Source organism: Mustela putorius, unplaced genomic scaffold (genome assembly GCF_011764305.1).
Source record: "Mustela putorius furo isolate JIRA1106 unplaced genomic scaffold, ASM1176430v1.1 tig00000813_pilon_pilon_pilon, whole genome shotgun sequence".
Taxonomy (NCBI): domain Eukaryota; kingdom Metazoa; phylum Chordata; class Mammalia; order Carnivora; family Mustelidae; genus Mustela; species Mustela putorius.
This window is the reverse complement of record NW_025421485.1, coordinates 10,347,796-10,374,643: the sequence shown is the minus strand read 5'-3', so window position 1 is coordinate 10,374,643 and position 26,848 is coordinate 10,347,796. Positions and strand designations below refer to the sequence as shown.

Here is a 26,848-nt window from a genome sequence, read left to right as displayed (position 1 = left end):
AGCCACTTCTGACGGCTCTGAAGGAAAGGTGCCCAGGGAGGAGTTAAGGGCAGTGGCCAAGGGGGTGTTTGGGTATATTTCTGCTTGATAAATGATGCCTGGTGACTTTGGTAATCAAGACAGGACACGATAGGGGATGCTACATTGAGTGTCTACCTTTGGTTCAGGTCATGATCTCAGGGTCCTGTGATCGAGTCCCACATCAGGATCTCTGCTCAGAGGGGAGCCTGCTTCTCCCTCTACCTCCATTCCCCCTGCTTGTACTCTGGCTCGCTCGCTCTCCCACGCTCTCTCTCTCTGGCAAATAAATACAATTAAAAAAAAAAAAAGGACAAGATATTCTCATAGTTACGAGGAACAGCTATGTTTTCCTTCAGCATAAAAAATGTTTCTTCCCACCCCGCCTGAATGCAGGCAGAGCGCGGCCTCCAGGCCCGCCCCACGGCGTGATCGTGCTGGGGGCAGGAGGCTGCCCCCATGCAGATGTGGGGACTGGCAGTGGTGTTGATGGGTGTCTCGTCTGCAGCTGGCAAGACTCAGCTTTGACTACACAGGCCCATCTCTTGGGAGATTCAACTCCTAGACTCCCTAAAGCACACAGCTTCCCAAGTGCTCTGGTTTCCGCCCCTGTTGAGGTCTGTGAGAACAGTAGGTTCAGTACAACTGCGTGCCCACCAGCTACTCTGCGTTCCCCGTGGGGGTTTAAGATCCAGTAAGAGCCCAGACGTCGGGTGAGTCCTGTGCTGGCCGGGGCTGCTCCCGAGCCTTTCCTCTGCGAGCACCGCAGTAGCTGGCGTGCTCCATGGTAATGCTTGCTCCGTCCTGCAGTCCGGAGCCCCTGCCCTTCTCCACCCGGCTTTCAGGAGCGCGCCTTGGTGCCGCTGGTGCCGAGCTTCCTGTAAACTGAGGTGTGAGGCTTCAGGGTCAGGTGCGGCACTCCCTGTCACCCCAAGCCTCAGTTTGGAGGACATACATTCCCCAGGAAAACACGCTTCTGATTCTGCCGGAAATTAAATTGCACTGGGATGTGGATAAAGAGAAGATGGTAGCCATGCATCACTAAGCAGCTAATTTAAATTATGAAATAGACATAAATCCTCCGTACGTTATCGCTAAAGTGTGTGAACATTCGTCCGCAGCAATATGCTGACGGTTTCCTAATTTTTTTCTCATTTTGTGATGTGACAAGCTTAAATGCAGGATTTTGATTCATTCATTTCATTTTAACTTGCAGTATATAAGCAAAACAAGTCATTAAGATATGCTTTAAAGAGGAGGCGATACCACTATAAACAAATAAATAAGTTTTATGAACAAGCTTTAATATATTTTATTTAAATATCAGGCATGATTTTTACACATTCACAATATTCATAGCAAATTTGTCCTGAGTAAAAATTATGAAGTGCTTTGTTTTGTTCTTTAAATTTTCATCCCAGAAAGGAAGAGTATTGTGGTCTGATACATGTCTAGCTGTTCCGTAGCTAATTTCTGCCTGTCTCCAGGGTGGAGCGTGTGTTTCCAGAAGCTCCACACTGTCCCTTACTGGGTTTGAACGCTGCCTCCTGCTTGAACAGCGGAGAGCATTGAGCCACCCCAGGCTCCACCCTGTCCCCAGGCCCCGTCCTTACTGCTTCCTCCTCCTGTCAGACGCCACCGCTGGCCCCTGTTGCTCAGGGCCTCAGAGGTCAGAGGAGGAGCTGCTGCGTCGGGCCCTCGCTCGCACTTTCGACAGCCGGGGAGAGTGTTGCTTGAGCCCAGACCCGGTGATGAGCAGCGAAGCAGTGGGGCCTGAGCAGGGTTGACACTTCAGGGGCACACTAGGCCACCAAGCTCTCCCTGTCCTTGTCACCAGGTGCAGGAAACTCCAAAGATCAGCGCTGGTGGTGAGGGTAGAAGCTGTCAAACGAAGGGACAAGCTCCACGGGACACATGGCCTCTGCGTCCAGGGGCAGAGAGAAAGAAAGATAGTGTATTGTAAGGTTCGTTCTTTCCGTAGCGCTCTGATTTTGAGGCAGAAGTCCCCTTCCCGTGAGCTCTAACTCCGGCCTGTAGGGCCCTCTCTGACCTGGAGACGCCGGTGCACGGGTTGGTTTGCACGGTTGGCCGCGTTGGGTCTTTCCGTGTCACTCGCTTCCTGTTTGCCCCATTCTTACCACTTCTGTCCCTGGGAAACCCAGTCTGGGGTGCCGCCGCTTTGAGGCCTTTCTCATCTTCATTCGGCCAAAACTGAGTATTTGGCAATTAAGTACTTCTTAATTGAGAAATTAAATACTTAATTAGTAAATTGAGTAAAAATACTCAATTAAGTACTTAATTGGCAAGTTTCTTTGTTCAATTAATTGAACAACTTTTAAATACAAAAAGGAATTTTATTAAACACTCAAATAATTAATAAATATTAACATTTTTTCCACATTTACCTCAGCTATTTGTGTAATAAGCTCGGGGATGCGTTACCGACGTGGCCTTTCACGTGCCTCAGTCCCGTTCCCCTCCCAGAGGAGTCACTCCCGTGCGTGTGTCACGTGTGCTCATGAGTCTTGTTTTCATGCCACGGCACGCACACATGTGCACACAGACGCGTGAAAGTGTCTGGAGACGTTGTAAGCGCACACGGCACGCACACGTGTGCACACAGATGCATGAACGTGTCTGGAGACGTTGTAAGCGCACACGGCACGCACACGTGTGCACACAGACGCGTGAACGTGTCTGGAGACGTTGTAAGCGCACACGGCACGCACACGTGTGCACACAGACGCGTGAATGTGTCTGGAGACGTTGTAAGCGCACACGGCACGCACACGTGTGCACACAGACGCGTGAACGTGTCTGGAGACGTTGTAAGCGCACACGGCACGCACACCTTTCTTCGCTTGCATTCTCCCACAGAACGTTGTCCGCTTCCGTCCACATCCTACAGAGGGACTCGTCGGAGGTTCCACTTCCGGGAGTGACATGCGTGACAGTCCTGAACAACTGTCCTTGGTCGCATCCCTGTGCACACATTCTTGCGCGTCTCTAAGGCACACGTTAAAAGTGCCACTACCTGGCTGCATGGCGTTTGTATTTTCAAATTTTTTTTTAAGATTTCATTTATTGCTTAGAGCGTGCGCACAAATAGGCGCGTGGCAGGACAGGGAGAAGCAGGCTCTCCGCCGAGCAGGGAGCCCGACGTGGGGCTCGATCCCAGGACCCCGGGGCCATGACCTGAGCCGGAGGCAGCCGCTTAACCGCCTGGGCCCCCCAAGCGCCCTGTATTTTCAGTGTTACGAGAAGTAGCCAGATTGCTTTCCGAAGCAGCTGTGGTGATTCACACTCCCAACGCCACAGCCTTAAGAGGTCTTGTTCCCGCACCTGTGAATCCGTCATTACTGGCCAGGCTTCCGTCTGGTGGCTCTGAAGGTCTGACCTCACTCTTCAGCGTCATGCTCCTGCGTGAAATGCCTTTTGTACGCGGAAGCGGCCGCTGGGGCTTCCTCTGCAGGGCTCACTCCCAGGCGGGTCTGGGTTCCCGTCGGTTGTCTTCTGCTGCCGGCCTGTCGCAGTTCCTCACATATTGCGAGTATTTAATCTTTTGCCTTTTGTGACTCTTGCGAACATCCTCTCCTGCTCCGGGAGTACTGTTTCCAGCGCTAGAAGATACTGTAATTTCGACGTACAAACGTCCGCAGCCTGTCACGTTTCGGAGTGTCCTCACCTTGCTTCCACGTGCTGCTGTGTCCGAAGTAGTGGGGAACCGGACCAGGCAGGCTGGAACAGGCGAAGCGCCCACCACACAGCTTTCTGGAACATTCTCCTCTCTGAGCCCCTGTGCATGGTTGCTGTGACCATCCTGGGGACGTGGAAGTAGCTTTACGAGGCGGGTTAGTGGAAGAGAGAGTGTGTAGCAGCTCACGCGCCCAGGGCCCGGAGCCTCGGAGGGCCGAGGCGACGCAGAGCTCCCCGGGCTGTGTGTCAGGCGCTGTCACAGACCGTTCCTCGCGTGTTCCCCGAACGTTCCCTGACCCCCGGCTCCCTGCCGCCTCAGCTTTCTGTAATGGGAACAGACGGGGTGCGCATTCGGCTTCGTGAGCATTCCCACATGGGTCCGACCTCCTTGACCCCGTAGACAGCCGCCCCACGACTCCCTCCACACGCCGGGAGCAGTCAGCCTCCTCTGGAAGCCCACTGCCACCCCATCTTTTGCGGCAGGGGTTGCAAGAGGAAATGGCAAGGGGGTTGTGGGCCCCAGCCTCTTGCCAAGATTAAGAATGTTTTTGTTTTTTGTCTTTAATGTTGACCACTGAGGAATGACTGGGAGTGATAGGGTTTAGCACACCTGTCCAGACCCTGCACACGGTTTCCCTTTGGAGAGTCGTTCTTTGTATGCTTGTAATCACCTTCTCTCTTTAATTTGCTTTTAATTAAATCATATTTAGTCTGTAATTGTTAATCCTGGAGCACACTGCTCTGCCCTCTGAAGGGCTTGTCTTCATGAGACTTGTAGGCGGGGGTTGTACCTACGGATGACGCAACGAGATCATTCATTGTGTCTCTTCACTAACGTCTTGTTCTGGTGTGGCGTGTCTGTGACAGTGGATGAACCAGGGTCAGCACGTGGTTGACAGCTGTTGATGGTTACGTTGGGGCTCGTGCTGTGTATCACTCATGTTGTGTGTGCATCTGCACAAACACTGAAGTGTGCATCCCCGACGCGGGTGGGGTCTCCATCGTTTAGATCCGCGACTTGTCGGACAGTGAAATTGCCCAGCGTCCCAGCACCACCTTTTTAATCCGCTGTGTGGAATTCTCTCTCTTGTTCAAAAGAAAGAGCCGTGATGAAAGTGGGCGGGCAAAGCTTACACGGCGCTTTGGGTTTTCAAAGTGCTTCTCGACATTAAAGAGTTCACTCAACTTTCTCTGCGTCTGGAGGAAAACTTTGAAGCCAAAGGTGGGAAATAAAGTGTATTTTGATGCTGCTTAGTGTGGTGCTTAAGAAACGCAGAGGCAGGGTGTCTGGGTGGCTCAGTGGGTTAAAGCCTCTGCCTTCACTTGGGTCATGATCCCAGGGTCCTGGGATCCAGCCCCGCATCGGGCTCTCTGCTCAGCCGGAAGCCTGCTTCCCCCACCCCTGCCTGCCTGCCTCTCTGCCTGCTTGTGATCTCTGTCTGTCAAATAAGTAAATAACATCTTTAAAATAAATAAACACAGCAGCTCCTCTCATACAGAGTCTAGGTCTGTGTGCTGAGTGGGAATTCTTAGAGCTGCGTACGATGGTGTCCTATGAAATCGTATTTCGGGACTGAGTCCTGACAGGTGCCAAGTCAGACCGAAACTGCTGAGGCAGACACTTGACTTGGGCACTGCCCTCTTACCCTTCCTCACCTCCGCCCTCCTCCGGAAGTGAAGGTGGATCGTCACTGGTCTCTCGTCCTCTGCTTCTCTCCGGAGTCACGTGGTTCACATTTCTGGTTCCCAGTCCACATCTGAAAGCTCTTCTCCAGCGCGTCACCATACATGATGGCTCAGAACTGATTGCTCAGCGTGCTTCAAACGTCTCGTTTTGTTTTCTGTGACAAAATTAGTTCACCTCTTGGAGTTCACCTCTTTTGCTCAGGTCACATTTCCAGTTTTTGCCAGAGCTCTTGGGCATTTATCATTCGATGCCTATTTTCCTCACTCTGAGCAAGCTGGTTATTAATTTTACTTCTTTTCACAGGCTCTTCATTTTAATAAACTTTGGCATTTCCAGTCTTTTCCTAGAAGAAATCCTTATAGACATGGAAGTGTTCCATTTGGGGTTCCATTGCTATCATTAGAACACCCCTGACCCGGGGCACCTGGGGGGCTCAGTGGGTAGAGCTTCTGCCTTCAGCTCAGGTCATGATCTCAGGGTCCTGGGATCGAGCCCCGCATCGGGCTCTCTGCTCAGCGGGGAGCCTGCTTTCCCTCTCTCTCTGCCTGCATCTCTGCCTACTTGTGATCTCTGTCAAATAAATAAATAAAATTTTTAAAAAAGATTGTTTAAAAAAAAGATCACCCCTGAGCCTGTCTCACTCAAGAACGGCTGCAGTGACAGACCGGGTCACACACAGCCCTCCCAGACTCCCGTGGAGGCGGCATGTCGGTGGCTTGTGCACCAGAACGGCCCTGGATTTCCCGTTTACCTAATAAATCACCGGGAAACTTCAGGAGATGCTCCGTTTGCTTGTGGGACTTTGTAATTTAAAATGCAGAGCCAGGGGCACCTGAGTAGCTCAGTCAGTGAAGCGTCTGCCTTCGGCTTGGGTCATGATCTCAAGGTCCTGAGATCAAGTCCCCTGTCAGGGTCCCTGCTCGGTGAGGGGGGTGCGTCTCCTTATGCCCCTCCCCCTGCTGATGTGCCTCTGAGCTGGCTCTCTTTCAAGTAAATAAATAATCTTTTAACACAATGCAGCATTGAAGGTGCGGGCAGTTTTGTTGAGGACTGTTCTTACAGTGAAGGCGGGGACACCACGTTCTTTGTCAGCCAGAGCCATCCAGCGCCCCGTGTCCCAATAACTGGGCAGTGAAAGAAGAGACGCCAGGGGTGCGGCTCCTCCTCAGGCTGTCGGAGAATCGAGAACAAGGCAAGACCAGCAGAGCCAAGGGAGATGTCCGGGGAAACACGTGCAGCGCCGTAATGCCCGGGCAGAGTCCTCCGATTGTGTGCTGTTAGTGCAGGCCAGAGGGCCCGTGCGTCCCCTGTAGGTGCTCTGCTGGGCGTCTGCACAGCTGGGCCTCACGGCAGGGTGGCCCCGTCCCAGAAGCCCTGCCCTGTCCCGAGGACGCCCATCTGCCCAGCACACGGCAGAGTTGTGCTACTGAAGGAAGGGGCACCCCCTGCACAGAGAAGCTAAGTGTCTCCACTTGTCTGAGTCTGTTCTCTGCCCAGCATGAGGCCTGCTTCATTTCTGAGTCCTCTCTGCCTCTGTGCTTCGCAGTGTGGGCTCGCTGCATGGCAAAGGACCCTCGGAAATGAATTTGATAGGAGTATTTTCATTTAATGTTTCCTAAATGATTAATGAGAATGCTTCCAGCAGCCTGGAGTTAGGGCGTGACTATACTTGGGAATCTTCTAGAAAAACAGATCCACTGGGAATGATTTGTCCTCATAGATACTGACTAGCCCTGTATTTCAAGGCACGCTGTCCCTGCAGGAGAGAGGCCTCGGGCTCGTGGGAAAAGCGTGCACATTTCAGCACTCAGCACCCCTCAGCCTTGAGGGTTTCACGGAGTCCCAGCGTCAGACACCGGAGGTGGGGTCTGGCCGGACTAAGGCAACCAGGTAAAGGTGCTTTGATGTGCTTTTCCTTAAAAGTCCAAACACCCAGATTCGTGTCACCGGGAGCCACGTTGAGTGCGACCTGCGGCCACCCCGCCCGAGGCTCTCTGCCGACAGTGTGGTGCCCATGCTGCGAGGGGCACAGGACTGGCAGGTGCACACGAGCAGGGACAGAGAGGTCCGCAGGCCGCGCCCAGAGGGCGCAGTACTGCCAGCCCGAGTGGACAGCAGTGCCCTCTCTGCCCCAGAACCCCAGGCACATCCTGTCTGCACGGGAGAAGCGGGGGACAGAGGCCTCATGGCGGCAGGGGATCCGGGACTCCGCCGAGTTGTTCCCTCTCACTGTTACATCAGGGCAAGGGAGCACGTGTTAGTAGTTCTAAAATAACATGCTGTGTTTTTTCTTAACATAAAAGAATTTTTGCTTCACTAGTATTAGTTTTGTGATTTTATGTGTGTCCCCACATTCAAGGAAGACGTGGGTGAATTCTGTCTTACCCCCCCGCCACGAGAAAGCCGCTGTGAGCTGCTGTGCAGATGCAGGACCGAAGGGAGCCGAGAAACCCTACATTGGGGGCAGGAGTGTGGGTCGCCTCTTCCCCGGGCCGGCTCTGCGCACAGGGGCCGACGCACGGACGTGCCCAGCAGGGCTCACATGCACTCACGGTTCTGCACTCTCCCATCTCCTCGCCCCGGTCCACCTCTGAACACCTTGTATTTGTCCTAGAAAGAGCAGCCAATAGCGGGGAAACATCATGTAGCTAAGGAGGGAGACTTGCACCATGCGGTGTGTGATGGATATTGTGATGCTGACGGCCAGTCGGGGCTGGGCGTGTGCAGGCACGTCCAGGCAGGTGCAGATGGCAGCTGGGTGGCCCTGGGGCTGGGACGCTTTAAACTCACGTCAGGGAGGTCGTGGGTTGGAGCAGGGCTTTTTCAGTGTTCCTGCGCGCTCAGGGCCCCCGGAGCCTAGGCGGAGACAGGGTCTCACAAGGTAGGTCCCCACAGAGCCCCAGTCAGCAGTTGGGGGAAGGACCATGCTGAGAAGTGGGGTTCCGTGCATTTCCCCATATTCCATAGGGGTTCCCTTAGCTTTGAGTTCCCTCGGGTGTCTGATTGCTTTCCGAAATCTGTTGATATCTTCCTCTACCTGCCTGCGTATCTTTAATTTTAATTTACTTTTCGTCTCCTTCAGCTAAAAGTAAATATTTCATTTGAAGCCGTGAACTTTGCAGCTTCTCATATACCATAAAGAAAATTTTTTTATACAAAAACATTTTTATAACATTCATCAAACTGCAGACCACTTTTCTTTGGTTTAACTATGAGCAGACTGCTTGCTTCACCAGTGGCACTCCACAAGTTCATGTACAAAGTAGCCAGTACTTAGAAAGTATTTTCCGTAAAATTCAATCTATACCTAGTTAGGCACTTAGGTCAGCTCACAAAGGTCTCTTTAACCATTAAATGTATCTTGAATAGAGAACTAATATCACTCCTTCAATTATAACTGGCTACCATATTTAGTATTTCTTTTTTTTTTAAGATTTTATTTATTTTTGTATTTGATAGAGAGAGGTCACAAGTAGGCAGGGGGCTTTGGCTGTGATTGCTTTGGTTCTGCAGATGAAGCTGTGAGATGGACACCTCGGCACTGCGGAGTCTTCCTGTCTGTTCCGGGAGCACTTTCCCGTCATTCACTTCTTCTCGGCCTTCTCTCGCCAGAGCCTTCTGATTTGCCTCATAAACACTTTGTGCATGTATTGCCAGATTTATATCTTCCTATTTTATTTATGTTGGGGTTAACATAAATAGTACTGTTTGGGGATTTTGTTTTGTTTTGTTTTGTTTTTGTTTTGAAGTATTTCTTTCTCTTTTTTTTTTTTAAAGATTTTATTTATTTATTTGAGAGAGAGTGCGCCAGCGGGGAGGAGAAGCAGAGGAAGAGGGAAAAGCAGGCTCCCCGCTGGGGAGGGAGCCTGACGCGTGGCTGGATCCCAGGACCCCGAGACCATGACCTTCAGTGGCTGAGCCACCCAGGCACCCCAATGCTCTTGTGCTTTTTATTTCAAATTTCAGTTATTCATTGCTGGTGTAAGTCAGACCAGTTGACTTACAGATTAACCTTGTATCTGTTCCTTTACTTGCTTATTTCTTGAGGAAGGTTGTTTTTGTTTTCGTTTTTGTTTTTTATCAGTTCTTTGGGATTTTCCCTGTAGATGATGTTACAATCTGCAAAAACAGTTTTATTTCTTCTTTCTAACCTATACACCTTTTTCCCTTTTTTTTTTTTGGTCTTATTGTATTAATTGGGACTTCTAGTATCATGTGCAGTAGGAGTGGTAAAAAGAGGACATCCTTTCAGGATCTTAGGGGGAAAACATTTAGTTTCTCATCGCTAAGGCTGTTGTTAGCTATAGGTTTCTGTAGATGTCCCTTATCAAGTGGAGGAAGTTCTCCGTTCCTTTGCTGAGAGTTTTTATCACGACGCATTTGGTCAGATGTGGTTTTCGCATCTGTTGGTACACCATGGGCCTTTTCTTGTTTAGCCTCTTTGATGTGGTGGGGTACAATGATTTTTGAGTGTTGGACCGGGCTTTCGTAGCTGGAATAAATCCCACTTGGTCATGGTATATAATTCTTTTTATGCACCTTTGGGTTTAATTTGCTAATTTTTTGTTGGATTCTGTTTAATTGGATTTGATCTGCTGATTGTTGATGATATCTGTATCTGCATTCCTGAGTCGTACTGGTCTGTAGTTTTCTTTTCCTGTGATGTCATTGTCTAGTTTGGGTATTAACGTTCTGCTAGCCTCATAGAATAGATGAGGCAGTGTCCCCTCTGCATCTATTTCCTGGAACAGAGTGGAGAGAATTGGTATCATTTCTTCCCTAAATGGTTGGTGAAGTTCACCAGTGAAACCATCTGGGCCTGGTGCTTTCTGTTTTGAAAGGTTATTATTTCTTGGTTTAATTTTTAAGTAGATAATTGGCCTATTCAGATTATCTCTTCCTTTTTGTGTGATTATTATTAAATTGTATCTTTGAGGGAATTAGTCCGTTTTATCTAGGTTACAAAATTTGTGGTCATGGAGTTCCTCATGGTATTCCTTTATTATCTTTTTAATGTCCATGTAATCAGTAGTAATGACCTCTCTTATATTTCTGATATTAGTAATTCATGTCCTCTCTTTCATTTCTTTGTTAGCCTGGCTAGAGGCTTATCAGTTTTAGTAATTTTATCAAAAAAACAACTTTGAGTTTTATTGGTTTTCTCTGTTGATTTCGTGTTTTCAGTGCCCATTGAAATGTGCTCTAATTTTTATTTTCTTTTTCTTCTATATTGCATGCCTCTCTCTAGTATTCTAAGGTGGAACATGCGGATTTTGAGATTTTCTTTCTTTTCAAATATATTCATCTAATGCTGTAAAATGCCCTCCTAGCACTGCTTTTGCAGCATCTCACAAATTTTGATAAGTTGTACTTTAACTCTCATTTAGCTCCAAATGACTTTGCATGTCCTTTTAACCGCAGACACGTCCTCGGGTGCGAGGGCACTCGTGGTGGGCACAGCTCGTGCTTCTGCCGCCTCGTCTTGTATTCAGCTCATTTACAAACCGGTTTGGGAACGTGCAGTCGAAGGTTGTGTCTGTGCTTATCCTACAGAACTTACAGAGTTCTAGAGGTGTTCTCTGTCTGCAGGTGAATTCTGACCCACGCGGGAATGATTATCACCTGCTCTTGACTTCATACGAAGGGTTGGAAATGACGCAATGAATGCGTGGCCCGCCAGGGTAGCGCAGTCCTGTAGTGAGTGATGCTCACGGTCAAGATGCTTCTTCCCAGGAACCGGAGACAGCTCATTTCAGAATGGAAATTCAGTCATTCATCCTCTTCAGACATAGGAATTATGTAGTGCTCTAGTGTTTTAAAAAAATTTTTTTTTAAATTCAGTAACTGTCATCTTTCTTTTGTCTGGACTTACAATCGCCGCAGAAGCTGCAGTTTGCGGAGTTCCTTGTTTCTGACTTCCCTGTAGGTCTTCCTTCCGTCTTCGTTAAACGCTACCGAGTGTCCCGGCATGTCCAGGAAGGGGCAGCTCGTGGTGTGGCTCGCGGTGCACTCGCCCTGGCGATTAGCGGTCCGGCGGGCGTGCAGAGGACGGCGAGGCTGAGTCGCCGGCAGGTGTCCTGTAGCTTGTTTGCTGACCGTCTCCAGACTGTACTTCGCACGCAGACATTTCCCTCTAGTCTGCTGGAAGAGCCTCCTCTGACTCTGCAGGGTCGCCCCGTGTTGCCCCCTGCACGTCCATTATCTCCTGTGTGAGCAGCGCAGGCTGTTGGTTATTTAATGGTTTTATGTACTTCGTGTACAGACCGTATGTCAGATTCCAGTCCTGGGAGAAGAGATATGGCATCAATAAAGACATCCCCTCATCCTGGGAGACGTAGCCACAACCAGACACCATCTCAGGTCACTTCGGGGGCAGCCCTTCTTCGGAGAGCTGCCCTGTCCCCCCGCAGCTCGCTCGCCGACGGTCCCCGGGGGCCGGGCCTGGGGGCGGAGTTTTCATGTGCAGCTCCCTTGCCTGCTGTCGGGCACCTGTGACAGAGCCTTTGCCCAGAGCCACACACACACGCGGGCACGCACACACGTGTACACGCACTCACACGTCACCGAGTCAGGCTAAGCTCCAGCCTCGACCTGGGCCCGAGACTCCCCTTCACTCGCATTCCTTGCCTCATCCTCACGTGCTCGCAGAGCATCCTTTCGGGGTCTCCTTCTAGGGACGCCAGCCTAAGTCAGCAGCCTCCCGCTTGAGCTTGTCATACCAAAAACGCATTTCAGAAATCCTTGAGTGTTTTGCGGCTTCTTTTACTGGAGGAGGAGGCAGCCCCTAGTTAAAGCACAGCTTCGGCAACAGTAGGGACCTCTGCCTTTCTCCTCTGGCCGTTGTCTAGAACGTACGTCTACACGGCTTTACTGAGAAAACCGGCAGGTATTTTATCACTGGCATCGTTAGATATTTTACCAAGAAATGCAGGGATTGTGTCGGCCCGTCTGCGGGGACATTGGCTGTTCCCTCCTTGAAGTGTGTGAGGTATGGAAGCGTGCAGAAGGACCGCGGACTGACTCAACTCTGATTCTGATTCCAGGCTCCATGGTCCCCTTCTCCATGCGGATCCTGCACGCGGAGCTTCAGCAGTACCTGGGGAATCCGCAGGAGACCCTGGACAGGCTCCACAGAGTGAAGGCCGTCTGCAGCAAGGTAGCGATGGCTCCGTGGCCGGCTGCTTTGTCCCCCTCCCCCCCGACGGAGAGTGCGCACCGCATCCCTTCCTGCTCAGCCCCTCCCGACGACTGCCGTCGCCGCTGCCCCAGAAAGGGGGCCCCAGTGCACCCTGACCCGTACGCTTTGTTCTCGCTGAAATCGCTTTAGGGGACAGTGAGTGTTTTTTGGCAACACTTGGGGCCCGAGATCCTTGTTCCTTAGTTGTTGCTGTTGTGGAGGGACGATGGCCACACAGTATTGCGTCTGTCTCGGGGGTACCACGCAGGGACTCAGCGGCTGTGGACATTAGGGAATCCTCGCCGTGGAACGCTGTGACGGTGACGCTGGCTGTTGTCTGTGCTGTCCGTTAGCTGCCTGTGTCTTAGTTACTGTCCACCTGAGGGTTTACCCCTCTTGGTCCGTGTCACCTGTTCTGGTCTTCCCCTCCCTCTGGCAACTGTCAGTTTGTTCTCTGCGTCTGAGTCTGCTTCTGTTTTGTTCGTTTTGTTTTTTAGATTTCACATGTGGGTGACGGCATAGTGTTTCTTTGACTTCTTTCACTCGGATCCCCGTCCGTAGAGCCACCCATGCCGCAGACGGCAAGCTTTCACTCCCCGACAGCTGAGTAGTACTCTGTCGTGTGTCCGCGCCGCACCGTTTTTACCTGCTCGTCCGCCGACCGACATGCAGGTGGCTGCCACGCGTGGACTGTTAGCATACACGGTCTTGTAGTGAACACAGAGGGGCACACGTCTTTTTGAATTCACGGTTTCATTTTCCTCAGATAAGTGCCCAAAAGCAAGCTTGCTGGATCGTACACTAACTCTGTTTTTAATTTTTTGAAGAACCTCCATGTTGTTTTCCAGAGCGGCTGCACCCGCTTGCGCTCCTCCGGCGACGCACACGGTGCCGCTTTCTTCACGCCCTCCCGACCCTTGTTTTTTCTCGCCTTTGATACCGGCCGTTCTGAGAGGTGTGAGGTAACACCGCGTTGTGGTGTTGGCGTGCATTTCCACGACGGTGAGGGACGCGGCGCCTCTTTCCATGTGCCCGTTGGCCGTCCCCACGTCTTCTTTAGAAAACTGGTCTGTTCGGGCCCTCTACCTGGTTGAGTTTTTTTACATTGACTTTTCTGAGCTCTTTATATATTTTGGATATCAGAGGCATCATTTGCAAATACCTTCTCCTGTTCAGTAGGTTACCTATTCAGGTTTTGCTGATTTCCTTCGCTTTGCAAAAGCATTTTAGTTTGATATAGTCCCATTTGTTTATTTTGGGGTTTTTTTTTTTTGTTCTTGCCTAAGGAGACAGATCCCCAAAAATATCACTAGTACTAGTGTCAGAGAGCTTCCTGCCTATGTTTTATTCTAGAAGTTTTATGGTTTCAGTTTTTACATGGAAGTCTCTATCCATTTTGAATTCATTTCTCTGTCTGGTCTAAGAAGGTAGTCTGGTTTCATTCTTCCACATGTGGCTGTCCGGTTTTCCTGACCGTGATCGGAAAGACTGTCTCTTCCCCGTTGCGTATGCTTGTGGCCTTTGTCGCAGATAAAGTAACCGTAGAAGGACGGCTTGCGTCCTCAGCTCTGTCCGACCGCATTGCTCTGTGTGTCTCTTCTTGTGCCGGGACCAGACCGTTGGGGCTATTAAGCTTCTCGTGTAAGAAACCAGGGACTGTGATTCCTCCAGCTTTGTTCTCTTTCTCAAGACTGCTTTGGCTGGGGGTCTTCTCTGTTTCCGTATGAATTATAAGTCGCTTATTCTAGCTCTGCGAGAAGTGCCATCGGTGTTTCGGTAGGAATTGCGTCGATCCGTTGGGGATTTCGACAGGACTCTTCTGGGCCTCAGCATAGAGTCTCTCCGATTCTCGCACCATCGCCGGTTCCTTTCGTCGCTGTCTCCCAGCTCCCTGAGTGCAGGGCTTTCACCTTCGCAGCTAAAATTATTCGTGGGTATTTTATTCTCTTTTATGTAGTTGTGAATGGGGTTATTTTTTTAATTTCTCTTTCTGATAATTTGTTATTCTTGCATACAAATGCAGCACATTTCCACATACTGATTTTGTATCCTGTAAGTTTAATGACTTCATTTATTGGGTCTAATAGTTTCCAGGTGATGCTTTAGGGTTTCCTGTGTGCGGGATCGTGTCATCTGTGAATAGTGGCAGCTTTAGTTCTTTCCGATTTGGAGGCCTGTCATTTCTTGTCTGATTGCTGCAGCAGGGACTTCCAATAATAGGTTGAGTGAAAATGGCTAGAGCGGGCAGCCTTGGCTTCCTCCTCGTCTCAGAGGGAGCGCTCTCAGTACGTGACCACCGAGCACGTTAGCTCTGGACTTGTCGCACGTGGCCGTCCTCCTGTTGAGGTCACTCCTTCTGTACCCACTTCGTTGAGAGTCTTTATCGTAAACGGACGTTGTGTCACATGCTGCTTCTGCATCTGTGGGGACATCGCGGGTCCTCCTTCGTGCGCGTGGCCTGTCGCGTTGACGGACTCGGGGTATTGCACCCCGGACTGCTTCCCACTTGCTCACAGCGTGTGACCCTCCCACTGTATAGTTGAATTCCGTTTGCTCGTACTTTGTTGGGGACTTTGGTATCTGTGTTCATCAGAGATGTTGGCCTGAGACTTTCTTTTTTGTTTTTCTCCTTCCGTGGTGTCTTTGTCTGATTTGGGTATCAGGGTAATTCTGGCCTCGTAGAATGAGCTTAGAAGTGTTCCTTCCTCTTCAGTTTTATGGAATCGTTGGAGAAAGATATGTGCTCTTTTTAAAACGTTTGGTGGGATACACCTGTGAAGCCGTCTGATCCTAGACTTGCGTGTGTTGGGAGTTGCTTGATTACCGATTCAGTTTCATTACTGGTAATTGGTCTGTTCGGATCTGCTGTTTCTTGCCAATGCAGTCTTGGAGGAGTGTATGTTTCTAGGAATTTATCCATTTCACCTAGCTTGTCCAGTCTGCTGGCATGTGATTCTTCTTTAGTGTTACCGGTCGATCAGAAGCTGGGATGTACTCTCCTGTGTAAGCATCACGTGCCCTTGAGTGTGGCGGACCATCCACGAGTCCTGCAGATGCTGCGGGCCCCTGCCTTGTGCCTCACAGGGACACTGGCACAGTCTTTAACAAGATAATGGTTTAAAACGTTCCGGAATCAAAGCAAATTATATTGTATAGCGACAGTTGTCATTCATAATACTGGCTCCAAAGGCTGATGAGATTCAGAAGTGCTTTCTGAATTGTTCTTGGTTGGGAAGTAACAATTATGTAGAAAGCACCAAGCGACATCAACAGAAGATCAGATCATTCCCTCTAGTGTGATTAGGAGGAGATGCCGGATTTTGAGTCTCTCCATCGCCAGATAATCCCCCTGGGTGAGCTTCCTCTCCTGCTGGGCGGCCCCGTGGCTCCCCTACAGGTGCCCCTTCCCTTCGCCCGCTGGCCCCATACACAGGGAGGCTGGTTCCGACTGGATATGCCCCCCAGGCACTCTGGAGCCCGAAGAGGTTTGTCTTTTCCCTTTCTCTTTTTTTGGAAGACTATACTTTTTTTTTTAAGTTTGTTTATGTAACGTGTATTGTATTACCATTTGCAGAGAGGTAGGAGAGTTCAGTGATTCATCAGCCGCATACAACACTGTTGCGTGTGTGACGTATGATGTCACTCACACGTGGGGTTTAAGAGAGGTTTGTGTCTGACCCAGCTGTGCGTCAGGATGTTTCTGACTGGGCTCGTTCACCTGGCAGGTCTGTCTGGGCACCTGCTGTGCATGGCAGGGGGAGCGGGGTGGAGACCGTACACCTGTGTCCTCTGCAAGCGTCCTGGGCAAGTGCTTGTCTTACCCCACCGTGTTCTGTTCAGGCCTCTCGTCAGTACATCCTGGTCATGCAGAATTACCTGGCAGGAGGTCTGTGTTCAAGCCAGAGTTCATTTACTCAAGACGGACAAAATCTGAAAATAGGAGAAGCCAGCACAGCACTCTTGGGACAGCGTGGCCTTGGTGGGTTCAGGTTAGTTCTGTGGCTGGATCACTTGTGCACAGGTCTGCTCTTGGCGCGGCCCGTGGTCCTTGGCCTTCCCCTCGCAGACGAGAGGTCAGAGATTAGGCCCCCGGACTCGGAGGTCCCATCCAACACTAGCAGGCTGGTTTTCTGAGTCCATCACAGCCAGTGGGAAACCCAAGGAAAGATTTAAACCAGAGGCTGTTGGCCAGCACGGTTCCCGGCATGCTCTGTGCTCCTTCCTGGGTCTCTCAGCCTCCCCCCGCCCCCGGCTGTGCCAGAGGTCAAACACCCGTGGTGACCACGCTGGTCATGGGGTCGCCATCAACAGGCGAGCTGCGGTCACACCGGAACAGCTGCTGTGCCTTGTGTCACACCCTCGTCACCTCCATTACTGCTCCCAGTGGCTCTTGAGGTCATGGCGTCCCCGTTGTGCAGCTGTGGAGACGGAGCCTCACGGACTGAGTCACCAGGCTGGGAAGGTGAACTGGCAGAGGAGCCTGGGCTGAAACAGGTCGCCTGGTTCCAGAAACCGGGTCCCTGCTCGTCCGTGGAGTCAAACTGCAGCCGCCTGCTCCCCGCACGTGCGCCGTGTTCCTGCCGCCTTGGGGTGGGGCCACTCCCGCTGCCCGCGCTCTGCCAGAGGTTGGTCCCCGTGGGTCTAGGGAACGGAGGGCTGTTCGCTCTTCGCCGGGGAGGAGGCCAAACCACGACGTAGCGTCTCCTCGGGTGACAGTCTCCACCGGCCCCTCCCTCGGTTTTCCTTCCCCCGCCTGCAGCCCTGTCCCAGCCTCCTGCCTGCCCCGGGCCGGCGGCGCTGAGGTCTGGGGCACGGGCTCAGCACAGCCCTGGCGCACACGGCTTGGCCCGGCAGTGTCCGGCGGTGGGCGTGGAGCCGGGCCACCCGCTCGGGTCTTCAGCACAGATGGGGACAGGCGGGAGGTCAGTGCCGGGACTGCGTGTGGCAGCCTCGGACCGATCAGGAGCCTTGACGCTGGTCTGAGGTGCTTTCCTCAAGGACGGTCTGCGCACCCGAGTCCTCGTTTCTGCGCAGAAAGCGGAGTCACTCGGTTCACATCCCCTGAAGAGCTCTCTGTCTTGTGTTTCCGGTGTTCGAGTGGTGTCTGTTGCTGGTCTTCAGGGTCGTTGTTGCGGGCCGGGGCTCTCACGTGAGATGCTTGGGGCAGGGTGAACGTGGACACCCAGGTGGTGCAGGGCTGCCACCCCTCGGGAAGGAGGCAGCTGGGGCACCTCAGGCTGCTGGAGCACGCTGCTGTCTGTGCCGGCAGTCGCTCTGAGCCGTGCCGTCCGGTCGTTGCCCGGAGCGCAGGCCCCTTCGTGGAGCCCCAAACGGGAAGAGACCGCCTCCTTCTGCAGCAGCCGCAGGGAGCAGCTGGGGCGGATGAGGAACCGCCACCACCCGTGGCTGCAGCCCAGGGGGCCGGCGTTCTCTGTGCAGGTCGGGGCTCCATCACCCACCTTGGGAGACAGCCCAGTTGGGGGTCTCCCCTTGATTCCACTCTGTGCCACCTTTACCACAGAAGGAGGGCACCGGACATGGGGTGTCCCAGAGACATGGGACCTGGGGCGTCCCGGAGACAGCGGACGTGGGGTGTCCCAGGACCGGCCAGGCCTGGGGTATCAAGGCTTGATGTGGTTTCCAGGTTATCTCGGCCATTACAGCTATGACGTGGGAAATGATTCGTGACCCAAGACTAGCTGTGGAAGCCAGCCGCAGGGCGGTGGGCCGGTCTCGGACCTGAGTCCCAACCACTGCAGGGAAGTGCAGCTGCTTGTTAGCTGTGCGGGTACCAGGAACACGGGCCGTTTTGTTTTCTTTTCCCAGTCACACGTTGTGTTAGCATGTATTCGTTTTACAGTTAGTTGTTCTTTGTTGCCAAAAGCTACACGGGCCTGCGGGGCAACCGGAGGCGAAGGCAGGCCGGTGGTGCTGCCGGTGGCAGGAGGCGGCCCAGGGGTGGGTCTGGCTCCCAGTAAGCAGGGCAGCGTGTGGCTCTCTGTGGCGACCAGCCGTGGGACAGAGGAGGCCAGGCTTTCCCCAACGTGGAAGACTCCCCAGAGGCTGGCATAGATTCCACATATCCTACTGGGGAGCCCAAGGTTAGGTCGTGGCGTGGGTCCTGCCGCAGCCCGGCTTCAGCAGCACGTCCCTCGCCTCTGCCGTGAGGTCGGAAGTGTTTGGCTAAGTGTGACTACACCAGTGACTGCACCAGACTCGATTTAAACGAGTCTGCCGTGCTCCCAGGGCGTGAAAAGTGGGGACCGCGGTCGGAGCAGCCGGTGCCTCCTTCCTGCGGGCCGGCCTCTGGCTGCCCTGCAGGCTACTCTGCCGTCAGCCCCAAGACACCTTCCCAGGCCGGTTGGGAAACAGCCAGAAGAACACGTGTCTGGCCCTGCTGGCCTGAGTAGATCCAGCCCGTAAATAATGATGCCAGAGTAGCTTGAGGTGTGGGCTGTCGCTGATACAGACCCAAGGCTGTGATTTTGAGCTCAGCTTTGTCCCTCCCACACCCCAGGTGAGCCTGGCAGCGGGCACTGTGTCAGAGAAGTGCTGGTTTAGAGAGCCCCCAGCGGAAGGAGTTGGTGGGGGAGACAGGTGTCTGCGTGCTCTGGAAAACTCTAGAAAAAATGCACTCGGCAGTGTCGATGCGGGTTATCTCTACTGATGGGTGCTAGTAAGGCAGAGAAGAGAGCTGTTTCTGGGAAGGGTTAATATCTTCTAAGAGTGGACCCGAGAACGGCCATTGTCAGCCCCACTGGCCAGCTTCTCGGGAGCGCTCGAGGAGGCTGGCCATCAGCATGCCAGCGACGTCTGGCCACTGCCAGGCCTCACCTGACCCGGACGGTTCCGCGGCCCCCTTTGCTGCTGCTCCAGCAGAGAGCAAATTGATTGCGGCTCAATCAGATAAGGTGGGAGTGATGGGCGGGTGGGGAGACGTATTTGAGAGATTGGAGACCGCTCCTGCGTGAGAGATTGGAGACCGCTCCTGCTTCCTGGCTCGAGGCGCGTCTCTGCCCTTTGCGGTAGATCCGCAGGCTCCCACTGTGCGTCCCCGGAGAGCACTCGCAGGAGGTGACAGGAGCGTCCTCGTTGTTGGGGATCAGGCTGGGAGAAGCTCAGGCTCCTGGCCCCGTGCATGTTCAGAGTGTAGCTCACGGGAGCCCCCAGGTGTCCCTGTCATTGGGGTTTTGCAAGATTTGTCTTAACTCGTGGTGGAAATTTACACCCTCAGACGCGTCAGGTTGCATCCTTGCAAGTCTTAGGATGTGGGCTTGGGAATGTGGGCCGCGCCCTCGGCAGCTGCGACCTAGCATGAAATCTGATGCCCCAGAAGTGAACCAGGAGGCACGGAAGTTAGGGACCGGTACAGCCCGACTGGGGCGGCTAGCCCAGCAGGGAGCGGGCCTCGGTGGAATGAGGAGGTCTGGAATTCTGCGTTCCACACTTGGGTATCTTGGAGTTGTGTAGTCTCTCCTTCTGTGACCTGCATGGAAAGCAGAGAACGTTCTTTCAGGGTGTGAACTCCCGGAGGACAGTGTCTGTCCACAGCAGTGGTTGGGAGGGGCTAGAGTCAGGCAGGCAGGGAAGCTTTCCTGGCGGAGTTGATGCGTGAGAGCCCCGAGCTCCTCATCTGTAGATGTGGGGGGTCGGGGGGTCACCAGCTGCCTCAGGGCTGTGTGCAGTTTAGATCGGGGTGTAGACCAGCGACTTGGCGTGGTGCCTGGTCCATGAAGTGTTTAATATTTCTTGAGTGGCTTGAAGCAGCTCCAGGAAACCTCTTTTCACTTTGGAAAGCCTCTTCCAGAAGTTCCCCTAGGAGACTGTGGTGAGGATAGGTAGGTTTCGAGACTTTCTAGAGAAATCCAAGCCCCTGTACGGAAGACTTGCTCTCATTTTGGTCTTGACTCAAGTAGGTTGTTAATCTTTGAGTCCTTGAATTAGGACCAGCCACCAGCTGTCTGTACACTGGATGCTTCGTGCATGAAACCTGTTACCCAAAACTCCCCACTGTCCCCTGCAGCCCGTGACAGTCCACCAAAGGGAGAGGTACGAGGCTCCTTCCCCAGAGCTTTCCCTCAAACTGGCCCCCAGACCATCGGTCCCCAGAATGTTATCCGAAGCTCATTAAAAGTCCAGGGTTTGGGGTCATACCAAAGGCATACAAATCAGAACCTGAAGTTTAGAATACCAGATGCCAAGGTCACATGTGTGCTCCAGGGTCCGTGAACTTAGAGGATTTCTGGAGGAGTGTGAATGGCGTGCTGCTGTGGACCGGGCGGGTGCATCCTGCCTTGCTCGCTGTGGGGAGAGACCCAGGAGTACTTGTCAGTGTCTCACCTGGCCATGGGCCTCCATCATTTCGTCAAGGACAGGAAGTGGGACCTTACCACGGCTGTAGACTAGACAGCTGGGGCTTTGGGCTGGCGGTGTTTGTGTCCCTCCTCTTCGCAGGACTGACGTTCTGGAGGTGAGCACGTGAGGCCTGTGTGAAGTCTGCATGTTGGCATCAGGGGGCGGGGCTCCCGCTTCCTTCCCTGGGACATTTCTGTTGCTGCCCTGCAGCTGCCCACCCTTCGCCTGCCAGCTCTGCCCACACCTCCCTCCGCAGTCACTGCTCCAGCCCCCGGACTCCTGGTGCCCTGTGACTCAGCTCAGGCTGCAGATACGGTAGTCCTGGGGGTGGGTCCTCGGCCACCTGCGGAGAGGCCATGGCGCGAGGCCACCCCGTGACCTTGCTGTCACGGTGTCTGCGGCGTGCCTCTGGGTAGACAGCCGCTCCTCCCCCGCGCCCCACCCCGTGACCGGAGGACGCTGCGCCGCCTGTTTCTTCAGCCGTTCTGCGCCTTCGTCCGGTCCGGCCTCCGTTCCAGCCGAGACGCAAGGACTTCCTTTCCTGGTCAGATTGGCTGAAATATGTCATCTCGCCCTGTTTAGACCCTACTAGCTACCCTCTGTGGTTCCAGCTTTGAGCCCAGCGTGTCCAGAGTGAGCGAGGGGCTCCTGCAGGTGCCGACAGGCCCTGCTCACCCTCCCTGCCGTGTCCACGGGGCCCGGGCGTGAGAACGCCCAGAGCCTGTGGCTCACTGAGGGAGACGTTAACTGGCAAGGGATCCCATGCACGAAAGGATTTTTCCCGAAAGCCCGTGCCCTGAGGCAGGAAGGACCGCTCTGACCCAGCGTCTCTTCAGTCGGCACTTTCTTCCTCTCCCCCGAGAAGCCTTCGCTCTCCATGCTCTGTTTCCCTCGTCCTGCGCTCAAAAACACGTTCTCTACCCAGATTCCAGGGGCAACAGCCATTTTTTCTTTCCAAGAAAGGCCTAAACACAAAAGAAGAAACCCAAAGTTAGGACCCAAACCATGGACACCGTGGAAAGTGACAGTTGCTCTGAGAGTATTTGATACGTTTAAAAAGGCCACACCCGCCGCGGGTCCCTGGAGGAACAAGCCGGGTATTTTCACAGAAGTTAATAATCATCCTCATGTGTAACACGCTTGACGCCTTTCTTACAAAGAGAAAACATCTGCCCGGTGTCTGATGTCTCCGAGAGCTTTATGAGCGCCATAAACCCAGTCTCCAGCACCCGCCAGAGAGGCTTCCCCTCCGCTAGGCCTCCCTGGGGGGCGAATGGAGGTATTTAAAATGTGTCTGTGTGAAACAGCCCTTGACAAATTGGTTTTCATACAGGGAAGTCTGCTCCTCCTAGAATATATTATGACAAAGTCTAGAAGCAAATTCATTTTTTATGATTTTGTTGTTCTTACTTGGAATTACTGCAGATCCTTACAAATTTGGAGCAAGGCTTAGCTGAAGACGGGACCATGAGCAGCATCACACCGGAGAACAGACAAGGTCAGTAGCCAGACTTCTCATTAAATCATTATCGAGAGTTGTCAGAAGATTCAGCCCCGAAGGTTTTCTTGTGTCTCGTCCTTTTCCATGCATTACTCAGTAATGCCCTGGTCCCTGCATGAGTTCACTGCGCGTTCCCGAGTTGGGAAGCCAGGCACCGGGCCTGGCACTGTTGGTACATGAAGAGCAGACACAGGCGTGAGGGCTGCCCACAGGCAGCCTCATTGAGTACAGAAGACCCGCCTATACCCAGTAATCCAGAAACCAGTGTGGCTTCCATGCTGGGTAAGTGCTGGGAAGGAGGGGAGCTCAGGCCTTCCTGGAAGGGGTGCTCCTGGGAGGGTCTGCCTGCCAGAGCCACAGCCTTGGCAGGGGGAGTGTGAGGCCCTTTGGGCCTGCCGAGGAGAGGAGGAGATTTGCACACAGCCGAGGCCAGGCCGACAAACTCAGTCTTGTCACTGAGCACTGCCCTGCTAGGAGCCAGCTGCATGTTGAGATCCTGCCGTGTCTTGAGAACAGTAAGGATGAACTAATTGTGCTTCAAAACCCAACTCAAATGGTGCCTCCCACGAAGCCCTTCCCCTACCCCTCCTTCCTCAGGGCCCGTCCTCCCTGTCCCCCCCAGCATCGGTGCCACTCTGTCGCACCTCCGGGGGCCCAACTTGGAGCGGGCTGTGCTGACCGCTGGCCGGCGTGCCTTATTCCGGCATGCCGTGGGCTTCCTCGGAAGCAGCTCCGGGAGGACCGGGGGGCCAGGAGCAGGCGAGATGGCCCGGGGAGGGGATCGGTCGGGGTGGAGGGCCGAGCTGGTGCCCCCGGGGCTGTGCTGACCCTGGCTGTGCCCGGGAGCACGGGAGGAGGAGGAACAGCGTGGGCCCGTGTTTGCCTTCGAGCCCGGCCGCCCCGGGCTACATTTCGGCTTTAAACACAGCGTCCTCTGAGAGATTGCAGGCGGCCAGGCGCGTAGGGCGGCGCGTGTGTGCACGTACACGGTGCACGTACACGATGCACGTACACGCCCTTCCCAGCAGGGTAGCTGCAGGTGAGTGAGCGAGGAGGGAGGTCGCTACCCTCCGACGGCCCGCTCTCGGGCATGTCTGCACGTGGCCACTTCTCCCCGCAGAGGGCCTGTTGCAGGGGTCAGCCGGGAGGTGCTAGATCCCAGAAAGCACTTCCAGGGTAACAAAGGGTCATCCTAAGCAGACTGCAGGGTGAATAGGGGAGAATTGGTGCTTGAAAGAAGCCTGGAGATAAGCCACGGTGCACTGAGACAGCCGTGTTTTGTGTTCATTAACAAAAGATACTGTTCAGAATGAAGGGAGTTAAGTGCGTAATTCTGGCACTTAGCTTTATGTGTTCTTAAGCAGTCCAAGAGGAAGCATAACTTCTAGAAGGTTGTCACCCCGCAGTGGGCCACCGGTCCCGGCAGCAGCGGGACGATCAGATTCAGAGTAAGGCAGGCCAAAGTAGAGTCGTGCAAGTATGCCCCCCGCCCTCGGCTGAACCGGCCGGCCAGTGTGCCCCCGCCCCCTGCCTCCCCACCCCCTCCCTGCTCCCAGTGCTGCCCAGCCCGCTCCCACCATGCTTCCCGTGTCCCCCCATCCCCCTCCTCCTGAGCCGGCTGTGCCCTCCTGTTCCCTTCCCACCTTCCTCCTGGGCCCTGTGTGTGACCACAGGCCACCACTGGGCAGACACCCGTGAGGAGCCGGCTTCGGTTCTGCGTCCTCGCCGCCCTCCTCCCTCCCCTGCGAGAGTGCTCCTGACCTTTAAGCGGTACGTCTGTGCCCTTCCCACACCGATGCTCAGAGTCTGACGGCCGGACGAGAGTAGAGTTTTCCTCGGAAAGGTTCTGCAGTGGGGCCTGGAGAAGGCAGAGCTCGGGGTGCAGATGCTGGTGGGCCGTCCTCTGCCAGCCCCACAGCCCGGGCTCTTGCCGCCAGGCGGCGCCCCCTGGAGGTCACCCGGAGAGGTGTCCAGCGTCTGGGCAGTGACTGCAGCCGCCGGCAGGCCCATGTGTGTTCACTGTCCGTGAGCATGGCTTGGGTTGGGCTGCGTGGTCTCCTCTGCCCTGCGGCTGACCCACTCCCCTCCCGTTCTCCTTGCTGTGGCATTTCTGCACCTGTTCTCCTTCCTGAGCCAAGGGCACTGGCCCGACGCCCCGGGCTCAGCAGGGGACGTGCCTCCAACCTGTGCGCGCTCACCCCTCGCCTCTCTTGCAGCCTCCATCCAGCTGTGGGGGTCCCGCCTGGGCCGGGTGATGTGCTCCATGGCCAACTGCTTGCTGCTGATGAAGGTGCGTCGGGTCTGGGAGAGGGTGTCTCAGAAGCTGTGCGGGGCGCCGGGACCCTGTGAGGAAGGGCCCCGCGGGGAGCGGGAGGCGCTGCCGGAGCAGAGCGCTCAGTGGCACTCTGACTCTGACATTGGCTCACAGTGAAGGAGATCTCAGCGGACGCTGAGTTGACAGTGTCAAGTCGGATTGTTCAAACGTGGGTCTCGATGATTTAATGAAAATCATCATTCATCCTCCCGCCACCCCCCGGCCTCTGTGGTTTTCTCTGGATTCCATCCCAGAAAGGTCCCGGGGAAGAGCGGTGATTTCCCTTTTCCTGACCAGGCGGGCCTGTGGACGCCCATGGCCTCTGGAGCCGGGCTTGCCCACGACCCCTGTGTCTCAGGGACGTCCCCCCCCACCCCAAGGAGGCAGCCCACACGTCCAGGAGGCTGACGTCAGGAGCTGCTCCTTTGTTTCCTCCAGCCTGGTCTCCGGTGGGCCCCTGGCAGCTGAGAGCGGTGTCCTCAGCTCCTTCCTCCTCTTGGGACCTGGCTCAGCTGGGGCCCCACGTAGGGGGACAGGGAAGGCTGCCGCGGGAGTCGCTGAGTCCCAGACCCCTTATGAGCTATTATGAGACCGAGAGCCTGAGTCCCCCACAGGTCAGCCCAAGGTCATTCCTGAGCTTGATTTTCAGCAAAGCAGAGCAGGTGGCTCCTCGCGGGGGAGTCCCATGGTTGGCCCTGCTCTGACAGCCGCGTTACACATCTGTCCCTCACGGCCCTGTGTGTGAGGTCGTGCCCTGGGTGCGGCGTGGAGGGCTTGGCTGCGGGCGTGCGTTCCCAGCACAGCCCTGCGCCTGCTCGGTCAGGGAGAGGACGGGTGGTCTGGGCACGCCCCCGAGCAGCCTGCACTGGGCAGGTCGGGACTCCCATCCAGGTGGCCCTGTAGGGGTGGGACACAAGGGCACACAGCGACTCTGCCATGCCCTTCGTGTCCAGGAGCCCTGGGCCCTGGCTCTGACCTTGACGCCACGCCCCTCAGTGCAGGAGTGCAGAGCCTCCTCCCTGCTTGTGGGGGGGGGGGGTTCGGACAAGGTGGCGGCCCTTGTGGTGACATCCGTCATGGTCTTGCCCCAGACGTGTGTGTGGGCAGGAGGGAGCATCTTCTCTCCCACCTGCAGCCTTGGCAATGAGCAGGTCCCTCCCTAGAGCCTGGCCCTGTCCCCTCTGCCCCGGCACACGGGCCATTCTCCCCGGCTCTGGAACCCCATGCCCCAGCCTCCCTCCTTGGGGCCGCAGCAGCCGCACGGGAGCCCTAGCAGCTTGTGCAGAGGAAGAGCCGCCCGCACAGTCACGGGGCTGACGTTTCCTTCGTCAGGGGCTGACACTGCCCAGGAGGGACGCTAGGTGTTCCACCGGCAGACTTGTATTCGCATCGCGAAGACACAGTAGTAGACGATGACGGGATAAAGTGCCTGTGCCACCCGCCCAGCGACGGTGAGACGCGAGCGGGCCCCATGTGACTTTGCTGCCTGCTTTGCCGGGACCCGAGACAGCCTGCTCTGGTTTCAGAAATACTTCATGAGGAATGCCATTGAATTGGAATTTCCCACACATCTGATGAGTTAAAAAGAGGGAACTCCATGCCGTGGAGGCCTGAGCCAGCACGCGTGCCCCTTCTCTGGCCACGTGGGGAGCACGTGTGCGGCTCAGGGCGACTCATGTGGCTCATGCTTGGCCGACAGCATGTTATGTCATCAGCCACTCAATTATGGTCAGTAACGTTTCTTTACAGCGAAACAAATGCTATTTGATGATGGGAAATCAGCTCGTACATTACAGCCCCGAATACCCGTGGGACGTGCCGTCGGGCTCTGGGACCGGACTGCCGTGGCCAGGGAGACTGGCCCAGTCCCACGCTATAAATCACACTCCCTCTCCTTGGACCCGTGGTGGGCCTTGGGTGCCACGCGGCAGGAGCCACACTGGCCAAGCACACGGGCAGAGCGCCTGCTGCCTCGGGGGGCCGCCGAGACCCCCTACTGGCCCCACGTAGGCTCCAGCCAAGGGGCCACGCGGCCACGTCAGCTGGCTTCAGCCCCCTTCGGATGTCCACGCAAACCCTCTCGGGCCTCCAAAGCAGCAG

The 26,848-nt window shown here is 54.5% G+C and overlaps 1 protein-coding gene across 9 annotated transcripts in view; it reads left to right on the top strand.

The window, feature by feature from the left end:
- TRAPPC12 (trafficking protein particle complex subunit 12) overlaps positions 1-26,848 on the top strand; it is a 72,165-nt gene that overhangs the window by 32,453 nt on the left and 12,864 nt on the right. For 4 of the 9 annotated variants that reach the window (XM_004745732.3, XM_004745731.3, XM_004745730.3 and 1 more), the window contains exons 6-8: positions 12,445-12,557; positions 22,359-22,431; positions 24,651-24,724. In XM_004745732.3, the coding sequence (XP_004745789.3) occupies positions 12,445-12,557; positions 22,359-22,431; positions 24,651-24,724 (260 nt within the window). Of the gene's footprint in view, positions 1-12,444; positions 12,558-16,418; positions 16,568-22,358; positions 22,432-22,531; positions 23,959-24,650; positions 24,725-26,848 lie in introns of those variants that run through there. The other 5 variants (XR_006608087.1, XM_045084926.1, XR_006608088.1 and 2 more) reach the window with 4 other exon arrangements.